Genomic DNA, 16,748 nt, shown 5'->3' with positions numbered 1-16,748 from the left:
GCATAGCCCAATGGATGGAGAGGGCTGAACAGAAACCCCCGTATATATGCATGCATTTGTACTATGATTTGTTGTAAAAACAAAGCTTTCTCTAGGTGAAATCTAACCAGCAAAGCCAACACGTTTGGCGCTGGCTGACAGCCTTTTTAGCTTTGACAATGCTTCCTTTGTCGTGTCGTTTCTGAAACAAATTACTGTTGAGGAGAAGCTGGGCAACCCCCAATACATAGAACAAGAAACAAGCAAAAATATATCTGGGTCTCAAAAAGCAACAATGCTGCAGCAGTCCACGGAAGGGAACTCTTGCGTGTGGATGTGCCTCTTGTGAAAGAGTAGCATGCCGCCACTCAGTGAAGTCAGCCAGTGGCTGATGTGGACTGACTTACTATCCCGTGCAGCATGTTGTAGTGGACAGAAGAAAAAGGTGAACAACACAATAACAGAACAATGGATCAAGAGGGTTAGATAAAAGCTCCTATAAGCGTATCATGATAATTTTAGTCAAATCACAAGGTTCGGGCTACCACCAGGCCAAAAAAGGGCTTAAACGAGGCAATTACAATTAATGAACCTGTATTTAAATGTTGTTTAATAATTCTGGCAATGATTGTCATAGCTTTGTTATTAATTTTGCATTTGTGGGTCTTCGAGTAGCCCAACCTCAACCCACAGACATATCTCCCAGAATCTTTGCAAAGTGGAATCTTTACACGGCTCGCACCTCTTCATCTTCCAGATCGACAGCTATCAGCTCATCGTCTTCCTCATCCAAGAGTCTCTTGTCGAGCTGTTGCAGCTGGAAAAGGTGGAACTCCTGCTGCAGCTCCTCTGACTCAGTCAAGTTCTTCAGCATCTGCTGTGGGAAGCGATTTGGGAAGCACAAGCCAATCTGATCAATAACTGCCCTCTCCAGCCAGACCCTTCCTTGAGCCAGGAGACGATCGCCAAGATAATACCTGGAAAAGAAAGCATGATGAGAAACCAAGAGTCTGTCGGGGAGTGCCCAAAGCGCCCCGAATGATTGAGCTATGCCTTAATTCCTGAATAACCGACAAACGTCAAAAGTCAACATTACATTTTTTGTATATGAGCTCAATGCATACAAATGACCTCGAAATCTGGCATCTGTCACTGTGTAGGTAACTGATGGACCCTATGTGACCCCAACCTGGCCAATCCCAAGATAGTCAAAGGAAACAGCTGCAACTCAACGCACCCGAAAGTAACAGAACTATCACATCCTACGGCTATTTAGTTGATGTTAAAGCCTCACTTAGTAGGAGACGGGATTATGCCGAGAAGGTCTAACTTTGGGGATGCTTGTGCAGCCTTGTAAGAGGAGTAGCACCAAGGGAAATGAAACAGTCTCTCCTAGCCCAAGGTTGGTTCATATGTGCAGCCAGCTGGAGACCCTACGAATAAATGCATGGTTTGGGTATACCTTGAGGTATTTTTAATATCACCCATCTGGTTCCCTGCATAACCAGTCAATATTTTATATAAGAACTCCCATAACATTATTGGTTGAGTCCGCCCAGGTAGTACCATCTTACCTGGGTGTGGAAAGACGCCTATGATGAAGCATGGCACAATAAGTGAGTGAGGCGTCTTCTCCAATATCTTTGGATACCCCACCATCCAAAGTGGCTGTGAGGAAGGACGCATTATCTGGGACTCCGTGGATTTACTCCCTTCACCACATTTTTTTGACAGGCTACATAACCACAAGGGATACATAGATACACAGCAGTTGCCTTTTGTGATACGATTAACCTTGGGAGATTGCAACTGATCTGCTTCTCGCACTCTCTATTGTGAAAAAGACACTAAGTGGGCTGACAGGTTTAAGGTCCTCCATAAAGGTCTTAGCATGGATTTTGAAGAGTGAGGAAAGTTCCCTGCATGCAACTATAGCAGCTACGTGCAGCCAAATAGAAGTGTAGGCTAAACCAGACTTTTTATAGATGTAGAAGATAGCAAATGATGTCTTGTACTGTGGGTGCGAGAGGGTTCATACATCTCGGGGTACAGTAGGGGACAAACAATTTCTATTAAGTAGCACAGCAGGTGTGTATAGAAGGCTTATAGGCTTATTTGAGTACGTCCGTACCCTCTTAAAGTAAGTTAATGTAACCAAACTCTAGGACCTCAAGGGCCAGGTTGAGCTGCTTGGGGTCAAGGTGTCTGACCATGCATGGATTTTGAGTTAGAAGGTCTGGCCTGTAGGGGAGATTCTCGTATGGGGCGACATGCTTCGGCTTTAGGCCACAATCTACTTTGACTTACTTATAGGCCCCTCGGTCCACGTATACAAATATACAAAGTTCAGGCCAGGGGGGCCGTCACCTACGGAGCAGAAATTTGGGGGCATACGTCTTCACAGAAATTACAGGTAACGGAGAATACTTTTCTTAGGCAGTTGACAGCTTTACCTGTTAGTACACCTCTCCTGCCACTTAGATTAGATCTGGGTCTAAGACCGATCTCAGAGGAGTTGGGCTTAAAACCCCTAACCCTCTGGTGCAAAATATTGTCTTCCCCAGAACTCCTTAAATACAGAGCAGAGTTGACAGAGATCTTGCGCCTTCGCAACAAAATACAAATACCATGGTTAACTTATATAAAGCATACTTGTGAGGCACTTGATAGACCAGAGCTGTGGCTCGATCCTGAGACTGCTTGCCCCAGGGTCTCTCGTAAACTCATCACGAAGGTCTTCCGGGAGTATCATTTACGAGATGCCATTAGGAATGTGAGGGAGGGATCCCACACTGCCCATTTTTTGGCCTCTAAAGACTTTTATCATTTAGAGTTGACTTTTAATGATATGGGCCCCACACTCACAAGGAAGCTCTATTTGCAATGTCGCTACAATACTCTCCCTCTCAGGGCACATACCGCACTTTGGTTACATTCGGACCATACGGCTTTATGCCCTTTTTGCAAGCAGACACCTGAGACAGATTTACATGTTCTATTTTTCTGCCCGACGTACCAAAGAGCAAGGAAGTACTGGCTCCGCCCCCTACTTAGAAATTTGGGTTTTAAGCAATACGCCCCCGCCTTTAGAATAGTCTGACCTTTCGCCCCCAATTGCCTTCGCTGTTGCCAAATTTTTAACGTCGATGTGGTTCACACGCCTACGCCTTCTTAAACAAATTTCAAGCAGAGATGATCTAATGAGTTAATTTATTTCTTTTTAATCGTGCAATGTTTTTATACTGTAATGTGTTTTATTGTATTTTGATGTACTCTTTTATGGTCATGTTGACCGAAATAAAGATATTTGATGATGACTTTGAAATATGCCTTTGCAAACCAGATCAGGATGCGAAGCCTTTATCTTGTTTAACATGGACGACTGCTTGTATCCAAAACATTACTGGTTGGTACACTGTACAACAGATAACTTTTCATGCAAAACCACAGTTGCCTCCATTTCTTCAGCTATTTTCATTATATACACCCACACGTGGATGTAGAGGAGTATGTTATGTTATGAGAAATTTGTAAAGCACAGTGCTTACCCTAGGGTGTCCTGGCGCTAGCTAAAGTCCTCCAAGTGATACATAATTTGAAACCAGTTTACAAGTCAAACAACCTCGTTTTTAGGGCCTTCCTAAAAGCCAATAGATAATAGCATTCCTCAGATGAAAAGGGAGGTTATTCTAAGCCTTTGTCGCACAAGCAGTAAAACGTCTGCCTCCCCACCTAGATTTTTTTGTAGGTGGTACTATCACTAGTTTTGCTCAAAGGGAGCGAAGTGATTTTTTGGGCACGTACCACTGAAATTGCTGTTTCAAGTGGACCTGTACCTTGTAGTGCCCTAAAGACCAAACAAAGGGATGTGAATTGCACCCACTTCTTAACGGGTAACCAGAGAAGTTTTTTGATTTCCCTTGAGATCAGTGCAAATTTTGATGTACCGGTAAGCAGTCTAGTGGCCGCATTCTGCAACAGTTGCAGTTTATGTAGTAAACGCTCCTGAATATTCAAGTATAAACTATTGCAATAGTCCAACCTTGACACAGTTAGTGCTATAACCACCGTAAGCTGGCTATCTCTCGGCAGAAAAGGCAGTATTTCCTTACTTGTTCTGAGAGTGTATGACGTGGCCGAAACTACTGCGTTGACTTGATTGCCCAAATCGAACCTATCATCTATTAGCACTACCAGATTTTTTACTTTCCTAGTGGGTTTCGGGGGGACCCCATATTATATGGCCACCAACTTGGGGTCCAAAAGTTGCCATCATTCCCGAACAGGATGACCTCCGTTTTGCTCGCATCAAGCTTTACACAGTTCTGGGACATGCATTTTCCTACTGACTCCATACAATCATGAAACCGCTTTCCTGTTACCTTTTCCTGCGCAGGTCGCAGCGACACCACAATTTGCGTGTCATCCGCATACGAGGTAAGGCAAAAGCCAAAGGAATCGATAAGGGGAGCCAACAAAGACACATATACATTAAAAAGTCTAGGGCTCAGAGACGAGCCCTGCGGAACTCAACAGGGTAGAGAGAAAGGTTTACAATAAAATTCGCCTAATTAGACTATTTGCAGTCTGTCCAAGAGGAAGGAATTCAGGGGTTTCCAGGTTTTATCCTGCGCTCTCCAGGCCCGCAGCCGGTCCATCAACAAACCATGATAGACCGTATCGAAGGCCGCGGAAAGGTTGAGCATGATCATAGTGGCCTTCCCTCCCTGGTCCAAAGCTACCCTGATCTCTTCAGTAGATTTTAGGAGTGCCATTTCCGTGCTGAGCCATTCTCTGAACCCATATTGGGTAGGATCCAGAACTTTGGCATCGCGTAAATAAGCAATCAATTGTGCATTCATTCTTTTTTCAACCAGTTTAGCTGGAAGTGGGAGGCGTGATATCGGTTGGAAACTATCAGGATCCTTAGGGTCCAAAATAGGCTTCTTTAGAAGTGGCAAAATTGAAGCAGTTTTCCACGATTTGTGGAAATGCCCTTCTGCAAACATTGCATTAAATAAGGAGGTGAGTGACAGAGCAATCGGTCCCGGGGCCAATTTTACCACTGCAACCGGACATGGGTCATAAGGGGAGCCTGATTTAGCTGACATGAGAAGCTTATGGGTCTCGATAATGTATATTGGTACAAACTTGTCAAAAGTAGGCTGGGATTCTAAGGCCAGCCTGTAACCCTCTGTTGAGACCCCTGTCATATCAGTTATTGGCCCATTAAAAGTTGCAAAGATAGTCTCCACTTTTTCCAGAAAGAACCTGGCAATTCCCTCACATAAGTCCCGACTCCTTTGAATGTTTGCTAGTTGGGGCTGCACCAGGCTAGTTACTGTTTTAAAAAGCTCTTTGGGAGAATTTTTGGCTAAGTTAATTTGGCCAACCAATAACTCTTGCTTTATCTTAAAAAGCAGTTGTTTATAAATCAAAAGGCTTTGTTTATAACTGTTTCTCTGTTATTTTATACTCTTTCCACCAATTCCGTTCTAAACATTTACAGATCAATTTTTGATCCTTGCGTTCCTGTGTGTATCATGGAGCGGAGGATTGCAACCTTTTAGGGAATAGTATTTTCTTTGGGGCTAGTTTATTCCAAGCAGACTCCAGCCAGGTTGTACACAAGGAGGTGGCCTCCTCCACGTCTAGGGGCATTTGGCCCACAGTTGACGTAAGCAAATCTGCTAGATCTTTACCCCCAGCTTTATTCCATGCTCTAATTTCCCTCTGTTTCATAGGAGGCCTTCCAGTAAAATGATGGTCTGGAAGGGCCAGCTCAAATAGAACGGCCACGTGAGCTGACCAACCTAGGGGCAGCAGGCCTGTAAATGAAAGATGTGGGTGGATGGAAAAAATACCATCCAAAGTGTGCCCTGCCACATGAGTGGGCCCGATTACTTGCTGCCTGCGATCGGCACTGTTCATCAGATCTATAAGCTTCACCGTATCTGGTTCTGTATCGGCTTCCAGATAGAAATTAAAAGTCTCTCAGTATACAATAGGAGTTGGCGTACAGCCCCTCTTCCAGCAAATTTCCCATAGATGTTACAAAGGGGCTCCTAGGACCTGGAGGTCTGTATAATAGGATACCCCCCTTTCCTGTTGGGCCTATTTACTGTATGGCAGAAATACCCGGGGAGTGGCTTTAACTATACCTGGGCCAAAGGCATAATCTGTCCATGCTTCAGTGATGAATGCCAGTTTTGTGTCTCCTTCCTCAATTAGTGTTGCACACTCAACACTATGGTTCACCGGAGAACGTGCGTTCAATAATATGCACTTTATCGCAGGTTTTACCTCTTTAACTTTTGCTGACCTTTCTTGTTTTTTACACGCTAGTGGGGACTGGACTGGGCTAGGTGGAAAGAGGTAACCACCTTTGACAGAAAGGCAGCCCTAGTTCTTAACACCAGCTTGTCTGGGAAGAAAGAGGTTATCTGAGGTTTCAAAGAAAAGGCTTGTAACTCACTAGCACATCTGGCTCTGGCTAGCATAGCAGAGATCAGAAAGACAGCCTTAAAAGTTAGTAGCCTTAAAGGACAACTATAGAACGGTTCAAATGGGGAGCATATAAATAATGTGAGAACAAGGTAGAGGTCCCATCGGGGCCTTATAAACGGAGCAGAGTGAGCCTCTTTAGAAATCTGAGAACAATGGGCGAATTGAAGAGGGATGGCTGATCAGGCAAACATAGAAATGGAGATAAAGATGATAAATAGCCTTTGAAAGTGTTCAACGTGCAGCGCTGTCTGGTCAGCGTGAGGGCAAATCGTAAAATATCAGATAAACAGGAGTGAAGAGTTTCTCTGTGAACATAATATAACACTGTGAGAAAGTGCCCTATATCTTGCATGGTATGCCCCCACTTTTTGCTGAATTGCCGATGGCTTTGACTGAGTGTGCCCTGGGCTCCTGCTAATCAGGTACCCAAGGCCTATGTTCCTTCCCTAAAACTGCATTGAAGCCTAAACCCAATTGGCATCTCTGGCCACATGTCAGCCCCTGGTAAATGGTACCACATGTACCCAGGGAACTGAGAACAGAGAAGGCCTCTAAGGGCTGCAGCACTTATTGTGCCACCCTTAGAGGTCCTGTACCCCGACACTCACACACTGCCTTTGGAGGCTGCGTGTCTTGGTGCAGAACAAAGTGAAGAGTCGACATGGCACCCATCCCTGTGTGCGATGCCCACGAACCACTACCCTAGCATACATCAGTCACCCCTCTAGCTGGGTGCGTTATGCCAGTGGTGAGGGGTGCATGAGCCCTGTACCCCTACAGTGCCCAAGTCCATTCCTGGGCACTGTAAGTGCAGTGCTGCCATTAAGAGTATATGGTGCTGGGAGGTTGTCATTACGAACTCCACAGCACCATAATGGCTACACTGAAGACTGCGAAGTTTGGTATCAAACTTCTCAGCACATTAAACCCACACTGATGCCAGTGTGGGATTTAATGTAAAAAGCACAACAAAGGGCATATTAGAGATGCCCCCTGAAATTCGATCAACTCTTAGTGACCTGACTGAGTGGCTGCTTAGGCTGCCACCACCAGATATGTTTCTGGACCCCTGGGTCGAGAGCTGGCTGCTCTCGGGGGCCTGAAACAATGAACATCCTGGGATGAGGTGCCAAGCCTCCAGGGTTCACTAAGGAGAAGCTTTCAAAGGCATGCCGCCTTTTGTGAGCCTCTCCAGACCATTTGCTACTTTCAGCAACTGGTCCCCACTGGTTCTACCCCCCACTTGGGGCGGGAGAACCGGTGGGAAAAACAAATGAGGAAGAAAGGTGTGCCCACTTCTGCCAACTCCACCCCTCAGGTGGGGGAGGCGAGGTGTTGCACAACCTCGATCCCTGCCATCTTGAGGATGGGGGACCCAGCCAACCAGGGACAGGCTCCTGCCCCCCTCCCACTGGAGAGTGGCAGAATAGGGGGTGTGCTCACCCCAGGGAATGGACCCATCCGTTCCTGCCCTTTACCTACCTGTAACACCCCTAAATTTAGTATTTAGGGGCACCCTGAACCTTCCTTCCTCAGATGTAGCAACAACAAGAAAAGATGATAAAAAGAAGGACCGAAGAGCTGTGCAGAGCTAACAAGAGGACGACGCCCACTGACTTGGCCCCAGCCCTACAGGTCTGTCTCCCCCCGAACCTGCTCCTGCGAAACCCCGGTGTGTCCTGCAGCTAGCAACCTCAAAAATCCCGGAGGACCTGCCTGCCTTCACTTGAAAGACTGAAATCTCCTGTGAACACCGGACTTGTTCAAACTGCAGCTTCTGGTGCCAGCCAGAGACCATGAATCCAGCCCACTCTGCACCCGCCGAACCCGGCCAGAGCGGAAAAACACCACGAGGAGGTCACCCCGGTGATCCTGACCAGAGATCCGGCGACCCCTGACCTGCCTCAAACCTCCAGAAGATGCCTGCAGCCTCAATCCGGAGGACCCCCTCTACCGAGACCAGAGCGGGTAAGAAAATCCGACGTCCCAAGGCACCCCTGCACCCGACGCCCCACGACCTTGTGTGCCACAACTGACGGTGCCTAACCAACCCACGACATCCCAACTTACCCCTCGAAGTGGTGGTCGCACCCAGACGATCCTCGTCCCCGAGCCTGCAGTGTTTCTTTGTCCCGGAGGTTCTCCATTGAAAACAATGGGGCACCCGACCTCAAAACAGCACCCTGCACCCGACCTCATATGACAGATTTGGACCCAGCAGAAACAATAAATAAATGTGGGCCAGTGGAAAAATCAACTGCAATACAACATCACTATAAACAACTTGAACATATGACTGGAATAACACATAAAACATATGTCTGTTTACAAAATCATTCAATGTACTACTACAGTGCAGAAATCCTGTTAAAAAAAATCTACAGTTTGTGAAATTGTTTTGTCCTTTCGAAAATGGCGGCAATGAAATCACCCTCCATTTTTGAATAAATGTTTATTCGTTCTAGGTTATATGTTTTATGTGTGGCCCACATTCATTGATTGTTAATAGGGTCAACATGTTTGTCACATGAGTTGTTGAGTACGTTGTCCATAAAAGATTTATACTTTAATTAATGAAAGATAAACTTCTATTCTATTCATGAAATCGAATAAAAAATAATTTTTGATAAAAATGGACTTGGGTGACAGAGTAAAAAACTTGTACCCTCTGAATTGATGTTTTAAACAGATATCAGTATTGGCAATCCAGTTGTTGTTTCCTATGTTAAGAAAGGTGGTATTTTCCTGCCTTAGCCATTCAGTGCCTGTAGCCGGCCCCTGGGTCGCATGACTGGGTGCTGACAGCTGGCCTTTGAGTATCCCTCCTAGACAGCCACACATAATAGGGAGTTTAGGTGTGCCTTCATAGGCCATAAACTGGCATGATGGAAGGGCAGAGCTGGGCACATTCCTACTTACAGTTGAATAGGCTGTGTCCTGCCTCTAAACAAAGGGCCACCAAAGGGGATGATGGACTGAGCGCTTGAGCAAATCAAACACTCACCGCCAGTCAACTGATCTGGGTTTAATCCATCATCCTTCTTTAGCTCACTCCACCACCACAGTTCAGACATGGCCATATGCAAGTCAGTCTGACCCTGTGCCTCATGGGAACAGTCCAGCACGAACTGCCATGCCATGTCTTCCCTGGACCGGAAACAAGCATCCTGGGACCGGTTTCGGGTTCATAACCCTCATCAGCCAGGCTATCTTGAATCCAGTGGCAAAGTGAGCAAGGGACCCATGTCTGGGCATACCCTGCCAACTTAGGGCGAACAAAGCGATACCAAAGGGGATCATGACGGAGCGCTTGAGCAAATCAAACACTCACCCCCGTCAACTAATCTGGTTTTAATCCATCATCATTCTTTAGCTCACTCCACCACCCCAGTTCAGACATGGCCATATGCAAATCAGTCTGACCCTGTGCCTCATGGGAACAGTCCAGCCCGAACTGCCAAGCCATGTCTTCCCTGGACCGGAAACAAGCATCCTGGGACAGGTTTCGGGTTCATAACCATCATCAGCCAGGCTATCTTGAATCCAGTGGCAAAGTGAGCAAGGGACCCACGTCTGGGCATACCCTGCCAACTTAGGGCGAACAAAGCGATACCAAAGGGGATGATGGACGGAGTGTTGAGCAAATCAAACACTCACCCCCAGTCAACTGATCTGGGTTTAATCCATCATCAAACAAAGGGCTGCATACTTCCTGTAGTGAGTCTGGGGCCTGCGAAGGTAGAAAATCTGTGCACTTCAAAGAAAATTTCTAGAACCTTCTCCCACCTTCCAGACACTTCTGGACCTATGGATACTCTGCCAGGATGAAGGACTGCTGTGCTGCTGAAAGGACTGTCACTCTGACTGCTGTTCTGAAGGAACTGCTACCCTGGTGCCCTCTTGCCTGGGTGAGGAGGACTGGACCGGCATTTGTTCAACCCAAGACCCCAAAGTGACTCCAAGGGCTAAGTGGCTAGCCTCCTGACTAGAGCAGAATGGACAGAAGGCTATAACAACCTGAAATCCAGCACCTGGAGTCGGTCATCTGAGAGTCCTACCCTGTCAAGTGGTGCCATCCCAGTCCTGCACCCTAGGAAGTGGACCTGAAGGTGCTCTGCCAGCCCATCTGTGGACCCAGCAGAACCAGCCTGCCTCTGCTGCGAGGGTCCTCCCGACGCAAGGGACACTACATTGACCTCGCAGCCCACATCAGAACAGGCGCCAACGCGAAGCTTTCTCATCACAAATCTCTCGTAAACGGCAGCCTCGACAAATATGCAGGTTCTCGCATTGCAGCACAACCGCTCTTCGGAACAAAAACATCACTTCAACTGCGCAACGCATCCTAGACACCAGACTTCACATCGTAAGCCCTCACCGAAACTGGATCCTAGATGACGAGGCATAGGACCTCGCTATGCTCCGCAAACCAGGAATTAAGGTACTCTTGTTCAGCTGGCATCGAGTCCCTCTAGCTGTACCGAGCTCCATGACAGTTGGCCTGAACTTGTGACTTTGTCCCGGTCCGGCATTACCAGATATCCACATTTAGCACTCTGTGCTTTTTGGCGCTATATTTACTGGAAATTTCAAATCTGCATATCTCTGGTTTTACTGATTGGATTTTTGTCTTGTAGGTCTTGTTTTATTTATTAAAGAATACTCTATATTTCTAAATCTGGTGTGGGATACTTTTGTGGTGTGTTTCAATGTTTTACTGTGTGAAGTGTTGCATAAATACATTACACATTGCCTCTAAGTTAACTCTAACTGCTCTGTGCCAAGCTACCAGAAGCTTGAACACAGGTTAATTTGGGGCTTGCTTATGACTTCACCTTGACAAGGATTGTGGTTTCTGCTTGAGTAGAGTTTTACCACCCTCAACGATCAACCCACTTGGGAACTTGCCACTCACGGGTCTTCTTCCTTCAGAAGTGACCTCCTATTGCACAGTAATCAGGAGGCCTGCAGACATGTTATACCTGCAGCTCTCATCCACGGAGGTCAAATCCAATATCCTCACTGACCGGATGTGCAGCATCCTTGAGTGCTTTAGGGTGCAGCTTTTGACAAGACACACAGGCACCAACGTCATTATCAGTTCAGCGGAGTAGAGTAAAGTTGGGGAACCTGGTATCAGCGGTTTCAGGGGTGAAACCATTTGTGGTATGTGCAGCAGAAGTGATACCACATACCTCTGGACCGGTGTAAAGACAGGGACCTGACCGCTGCCGGACTTCAAAGGTGCAGATCCAAATGACGCCAGTGCATAGGGTATGAATATAGGCATGCCGTACAGCCCCATGAGGCCCGAGGGCGCACAAGAGGGGGATGCCATACTAATTAACATGTGGAGCATTAAGGAATTCTGCTGTATCCACCCTTGGGGCAAGAAAGTCAGGTTAGGGTGGAAAAGGCACAGGATGCTGCCCGGCTGAATCGGATCGAGTGCCTGCTCTGAGGGAAGTTTTGAGAGCACTTGATCACCAACTCTTGTTCGACGAGTGAAAAGTAGATGACCTTGACTGGGCTCAGGATTAAAATGCCAGCATCTTTTTTCATTGCGTGTATGTGAAATAAATAACTTTCTATCCCATTCTTGGATTGTCTTTGGGTGCATACTGAGGCACAACTCACTTGACTTAAGAGTCCGACTCCAAGCACCACAGGCAGATAGAGGGAGGGTCAGGCTTGAAGCCTGAACGCTTGGGGCAGATATCCCTAGTACTGCACTTGTTTTTTGGTGAATCTCTTTTCTTAGGAAAAAAAGAAAACTTTCAGAGAGAGAGGAAGCTCAGATCTGCATCGAAAGCGGAAAAACTAAGGAACTGTGTAAGAAAGTGGCTCTGTATGCACTGCACCAAGTTAAGGTACAGGGTGTACAGAGTCCAACAGTCCCCAGAGGTTTGGCAGAGGCTAAAGTTAGATATAACCTTACTCTCTAAAGTGGTAGCTTGGTCGAGCAGTAAGGCAGTATCAGAGGAAAGTGTAAAGCATTTGTTGTACACACTCAGTCAGCAAATGGTCTCACACACTCCAGAACTGAAACTAGGTCAATGGTTTTGTATATAAAAATATATAGTTGTTTTTATTTTAGAACCACAAGTAGGTATCAAAAATACTTTCTCAGAATGAGATGCTTTAGTTAAATACTTTCAAATAGCAATAGACTTTTAAATGCAATAGTTACAGTTGTTGCAATAGGCAACACAAGTTAAACACAAACATTGAGCTCAATGGAAATCTTTAAGTAAATGCAATATCAATTACTCTGCATAGGTTTTTCTTACTCAGGGCTGGATCCTGGATTCAGCCCTGGTGCATCTCCTGTAAACAGTTGAAAGAAATCGTTTTTGCTACACAGGTGATTTTTAAGAAATATTTGTATGTTTCAAAAATCGACAGAAGAATTTCAGAAAAAAACCAGGCAATGTTATCCTAAGGAGGAAAGTTTGGTTATCGGAAAATAGCAGTTGTAATTACTTTTCAGGGTCAGTGCTGGGCACAAAGATCCAGCACTGGGATCTCTCCTGGTAACAGGTGAGTAATTTCATTTTCATTGATCGGGTGATTTTTAGTGAATATTTTAAAGTTTCAAAACTCGACACTTAGAAGATATTCCAAGTGAAAACCAGTCAATGTTACCCTTTGGAGAAAATGTGAGTTATCGGCTGTCAGGTAAGTACTCGACTGGCAGAGTTAAGATTCTGAGGTAAGACTCAGGGGTCTTCCAGGGTCAGGTAGGTACAGTTCTTACACCCTCAGCGGCACAGGGGCAGCCGGATGCAGAGAGAGTAGGCCCAATGTTAGCCTATGGCTGGTAGGTGGCCCTTGGTTGGTGGCTGCTACCAGGCAGGCCACGCGGCTGTGGGAGCGGAGCTCCTGGTCACTTACACAGGGCAAGTGGGGAAGTAGAATAGAACAGATGCTGCACTTTGTGGATTTAGTATATCCAACATCATATCACAAAACATCCCTGAGCTCCTCCCTCTCAGAGAGGAGGCTGTAGCCCCAGAGGAACTAGGTTTTTCCTCTGGGAGGAGAATCCCAAATGATGAAGCATGTCACCTTTGGTGAGTGAGGGATTTCGTCCTATAAAGGGATATGCCCAAAGACATATCTATTGGGCGTAGACATTGTTTGTGTTCCACTTTTCTGGTTTCATTTAATTTTTGATGTGGTGGTTTCCACACTTTCTTAGCTTTTGATAGACCTCGGCAACTGGCCCCTACCGGTTCTAAACCCCACTCTGGTGGGAAGACTGGCCAGAATCTCCAAGTAAGGACAGGGGATGTGCCAGCCCAGCCAACCCCACCCCTGAGGTGGGGAAGGCGAAGTGAAGCACATCTCTGGGCCCTCGCCATCTTGAAGATGGAGAGTCCTACCCAATCAGGACTAGGCCACTGCCCCCCTCCCACAGGAGAGTGGCAGGATAGGGGGTGTACCCACCCCAGGACAGGGACCCAGTGGTTCCTGCCCTTTACCTACCTGTAACGCCCCTAAATTTAGTATTTAGGGGCACCCTGAACCTTCCTTCCTCAGATTCCAGATTCTAAAACAGCAAAGAAGATCAAGAAGAAAGAAGACCTGCCATGCAGCTGCTAAGAAGAGGAAGACACCAACTGCTTTGGCCCCAGCACTACCGGCCTGTCGACCCTCGAACCTGCTCCTGTTAAATCCCGGCACCTCCTGTGGCCAGCAACCTCACAAACCCCGGAGGACCTGGCTACCTTGTGACTCCGAGCACCTGGGACTCCCACGAGCAGTGGCTCTGCTCAAAGCAAGTATCTAACCCCTTGCATCAGCCCAGAACCGCGCACACTGCACCTGCCAAGCCTGGCCTGTGCTGGAGTGGACAAAGACCCCGAGGACATCCCCCCGGCAACAGTAACCCCGAATCCGGCACCCAAGGACCCACCTCGACGCTCCTGATGACGCCTGCAGCCTCAGAACCAGGGACTAGTTTCCAAAATCGACACTTAGAAGAAATTTGACAGAAAAACAGTCAATGGTTTCCTATGGGAGAAAATTGAGTTAGTGGTAAGTACGGTTTTAAGTACTTTTCAGGGTCAGTGCTGGGTACCAAGATCCAGCACTGGGATCTCTCCTAATAGCAGGTGAGTATTTCCATTTTCGTTACTCGGTTGATTTTAGGTGAATATTTTAAAGTTTAGAAACTCCACACTTAGAAGAAATTTCAAGAGAAACCAGTCAATGTTACCCTATGGAAGAAAAGTGAGTTATCGGCTTTTAGGTAAGTACTCGACTGGCAGAGTTAAGGTTCTGGGCATAGACTCAGGGGTCTCCCAGGGTCAGGTCAGTACAGTTGTTACACCCTCAGCGGCACAGGAGCAGCCGGGTGCAGAGTGAGTTACGCCCAATGTTATCCTATGGGAGGCAGGGGGCCCTTGGTTGGTGGCTGCTGGCTAGCACGCCATGGGCAAGTGGGGAAGTAGAACAGAATAGATGCTGCACTTCCAGGGGCACTCGGGCGGCTGGGTGCAGTGTGCTTTTGAGCCGTCGGCTGCAACCTCGGGGACAGAGATTCTTCAGGTGCGACCATCACTTCGAGAGTTAAGTTGGGGAGCTGTAGGTTAGGTAGGCACCCAGGAGTTGGGCACAGGGGTCGCAGGGCGCCGGGTGCAGGGGTGTCTTTTGGCGTCGGGAAATCTTACCCTCTGCTGGTCGCGGTTGGGGGGGGTCCCTGGATTTGAGGCTGCAGGAGTAGTCAGGAGGGTCCTTGGGAGCTGGATTCTTGGGCACAGTCGCCGGGGGGACGTCCTCGTGGTCTTTGTTCACTCGGGCACAGGCCGGGCTCGGCGGTGTGCTGGATTCGCAGTTCCTGGCTGGCACCAGGGGTTGCTGCTGTTTGAGCAGAACCACTGCTCGTGGAAGTCCCAGTCTTTTTGATGAGCAAGGCAGTCAGGTTGTTGGAAACGGGTAGCGTGGTGCAGAGCGGGCGGGCCAAACTCCGGAGGAAATGTGCAAAGCATTCACGCAGTACACACAGGCGACACACAAGGCACACTACAAAAAGAGACACTACACCAGTTTAGGTAGAAATAACTTTTGTATTGTCAAAACCACTAGGTGTCAGGTAATCTCTACACTGCGCCAACTGGCGCTCGGTTCCAATTTACAGGGGGGAATTATGTACAGGGCAGGGCCAATCGGGCCCCTGCCGGAATCATTGCGATTTACAGATAAAATAATTGTACGTGAGAAATAAAGCTCCCATCCATCCACATTAATCCTGCAATAAAATACATCAGGGCATGACGTGAGACATTAGGCCGGAACACCTGTAACGGAAACCTCACAGCATCACAATAAACATGACCGTCCTGGGCATCCCCTAAAGCAGGAAATTAGGTTAGGCAGAGCATCAATACATCAAACCCTGGCATCTGAAACTAGCGCTGCCCAGAACAAATGACTAGCACTTTACATCAGGCCTAAGAACATAACGCTGTACAGGGCAATAGCGCTCAGAACATGGCACATAAACATAGCCAAATATTAGCGCTCCCAAACTGGCCTCTACACGTAGTGCTGCGCCTACCCATCTAATAGCGCTTCTAACAGGGCACTCGAGCATAGGCACCTTCACCAGGGCTGGTCCTTGAAGCCCTACCTAGCAGCTCACTGGAGCATTGACCATAGCCGGCTCCTGGAGCGCTTCCCAATATCAAGGATGAAAGCGCTACCTCCTGTTCGGGCTGGGAGCCTTCCTTGGGGGGTATTCCCCCGGGTCCCTTCTTATGTCCCGCCGTTAGACAGTCACACTGGTGCAAGGGGGGGGCGGGCACCGACAATGTGCCCCGTCGCCCCCTCAATCCCCCGCTTCTAGAAAGGCCCCGTCTATGGCTGTGCTGTGAAGGGGAGCCTTTGCTCCTGAAAGGGGCTCCCAGGCTCTGAGGCCGGCTCGTTGCAGCTGCCCGCTGACAGGTGGGGCAGCTGTGCAGGCTCCGGGCACCAGGGGCGGGCACCGGCAATGTACCCCGTTGCCCCCCCCCCCTCCTCCAACTCCTGCGCTTCGTTGCCGCTGCCCTCTGTCAGACGGGGCAGCGGGGAGGACCAGTCCGGGCACGGGGGGCGGGCCCTCAGACTCCCTCCAGCAGGGGACAGGCACCGATCGTTGCCTCGACAGTCCCCTGCTCCTTCAGGACTCTTCCCTCGCTGTGCTTGCGGGGCTCTCGTCACCTCGCGAGGGCCCCGCCCACCAAGGCAGCGGTCGGGTCTTCGCCCGGGCCCCCTCCGGG

The 16,748-nt window shown here is 48.0% G+C and overlaps 1 protein-coding gene across 1 annotated transcript in view; it reads right to left on the bottom strand.

Moving 5' to 3' along the window:
- Nucleotides 1–16,748, bottom strand: part of CUL9 (cullin 9) — a 751,325-nt gene that overhangs the window by 295,781 nt on the left and 438,796 nt on the right. Inside the window, exon 26 of the mRNA XM_085610160.1 lies at nucleotides 722–956. Coding sequence (XP_085466286.1) covers nucleotides 722–956 — 235 coding nt within the window. The remainder of the gene's footprint in view (nucleotides 1–721; nucleotides 957–16,748) is intronic.

Source organism: Triturus cristatus, chromosome 6 (assembly GCF_964204655.1).
Source record: "Triturus cristatus chromosome 6, aTriCri1.1, whole genome shotgun sequence".
Taxonomy (NCBI): domain Eukaryota; kingdom Metazoa; phylum Chordata; class Amphibia; order Caudata; family Salamandridae; genus Triturus; species Triturus cristatus.
Note: the sequence above shows the minus strand (reverse complement) of the source record. Positions and strands in the feature narration are given on the sequence as shown.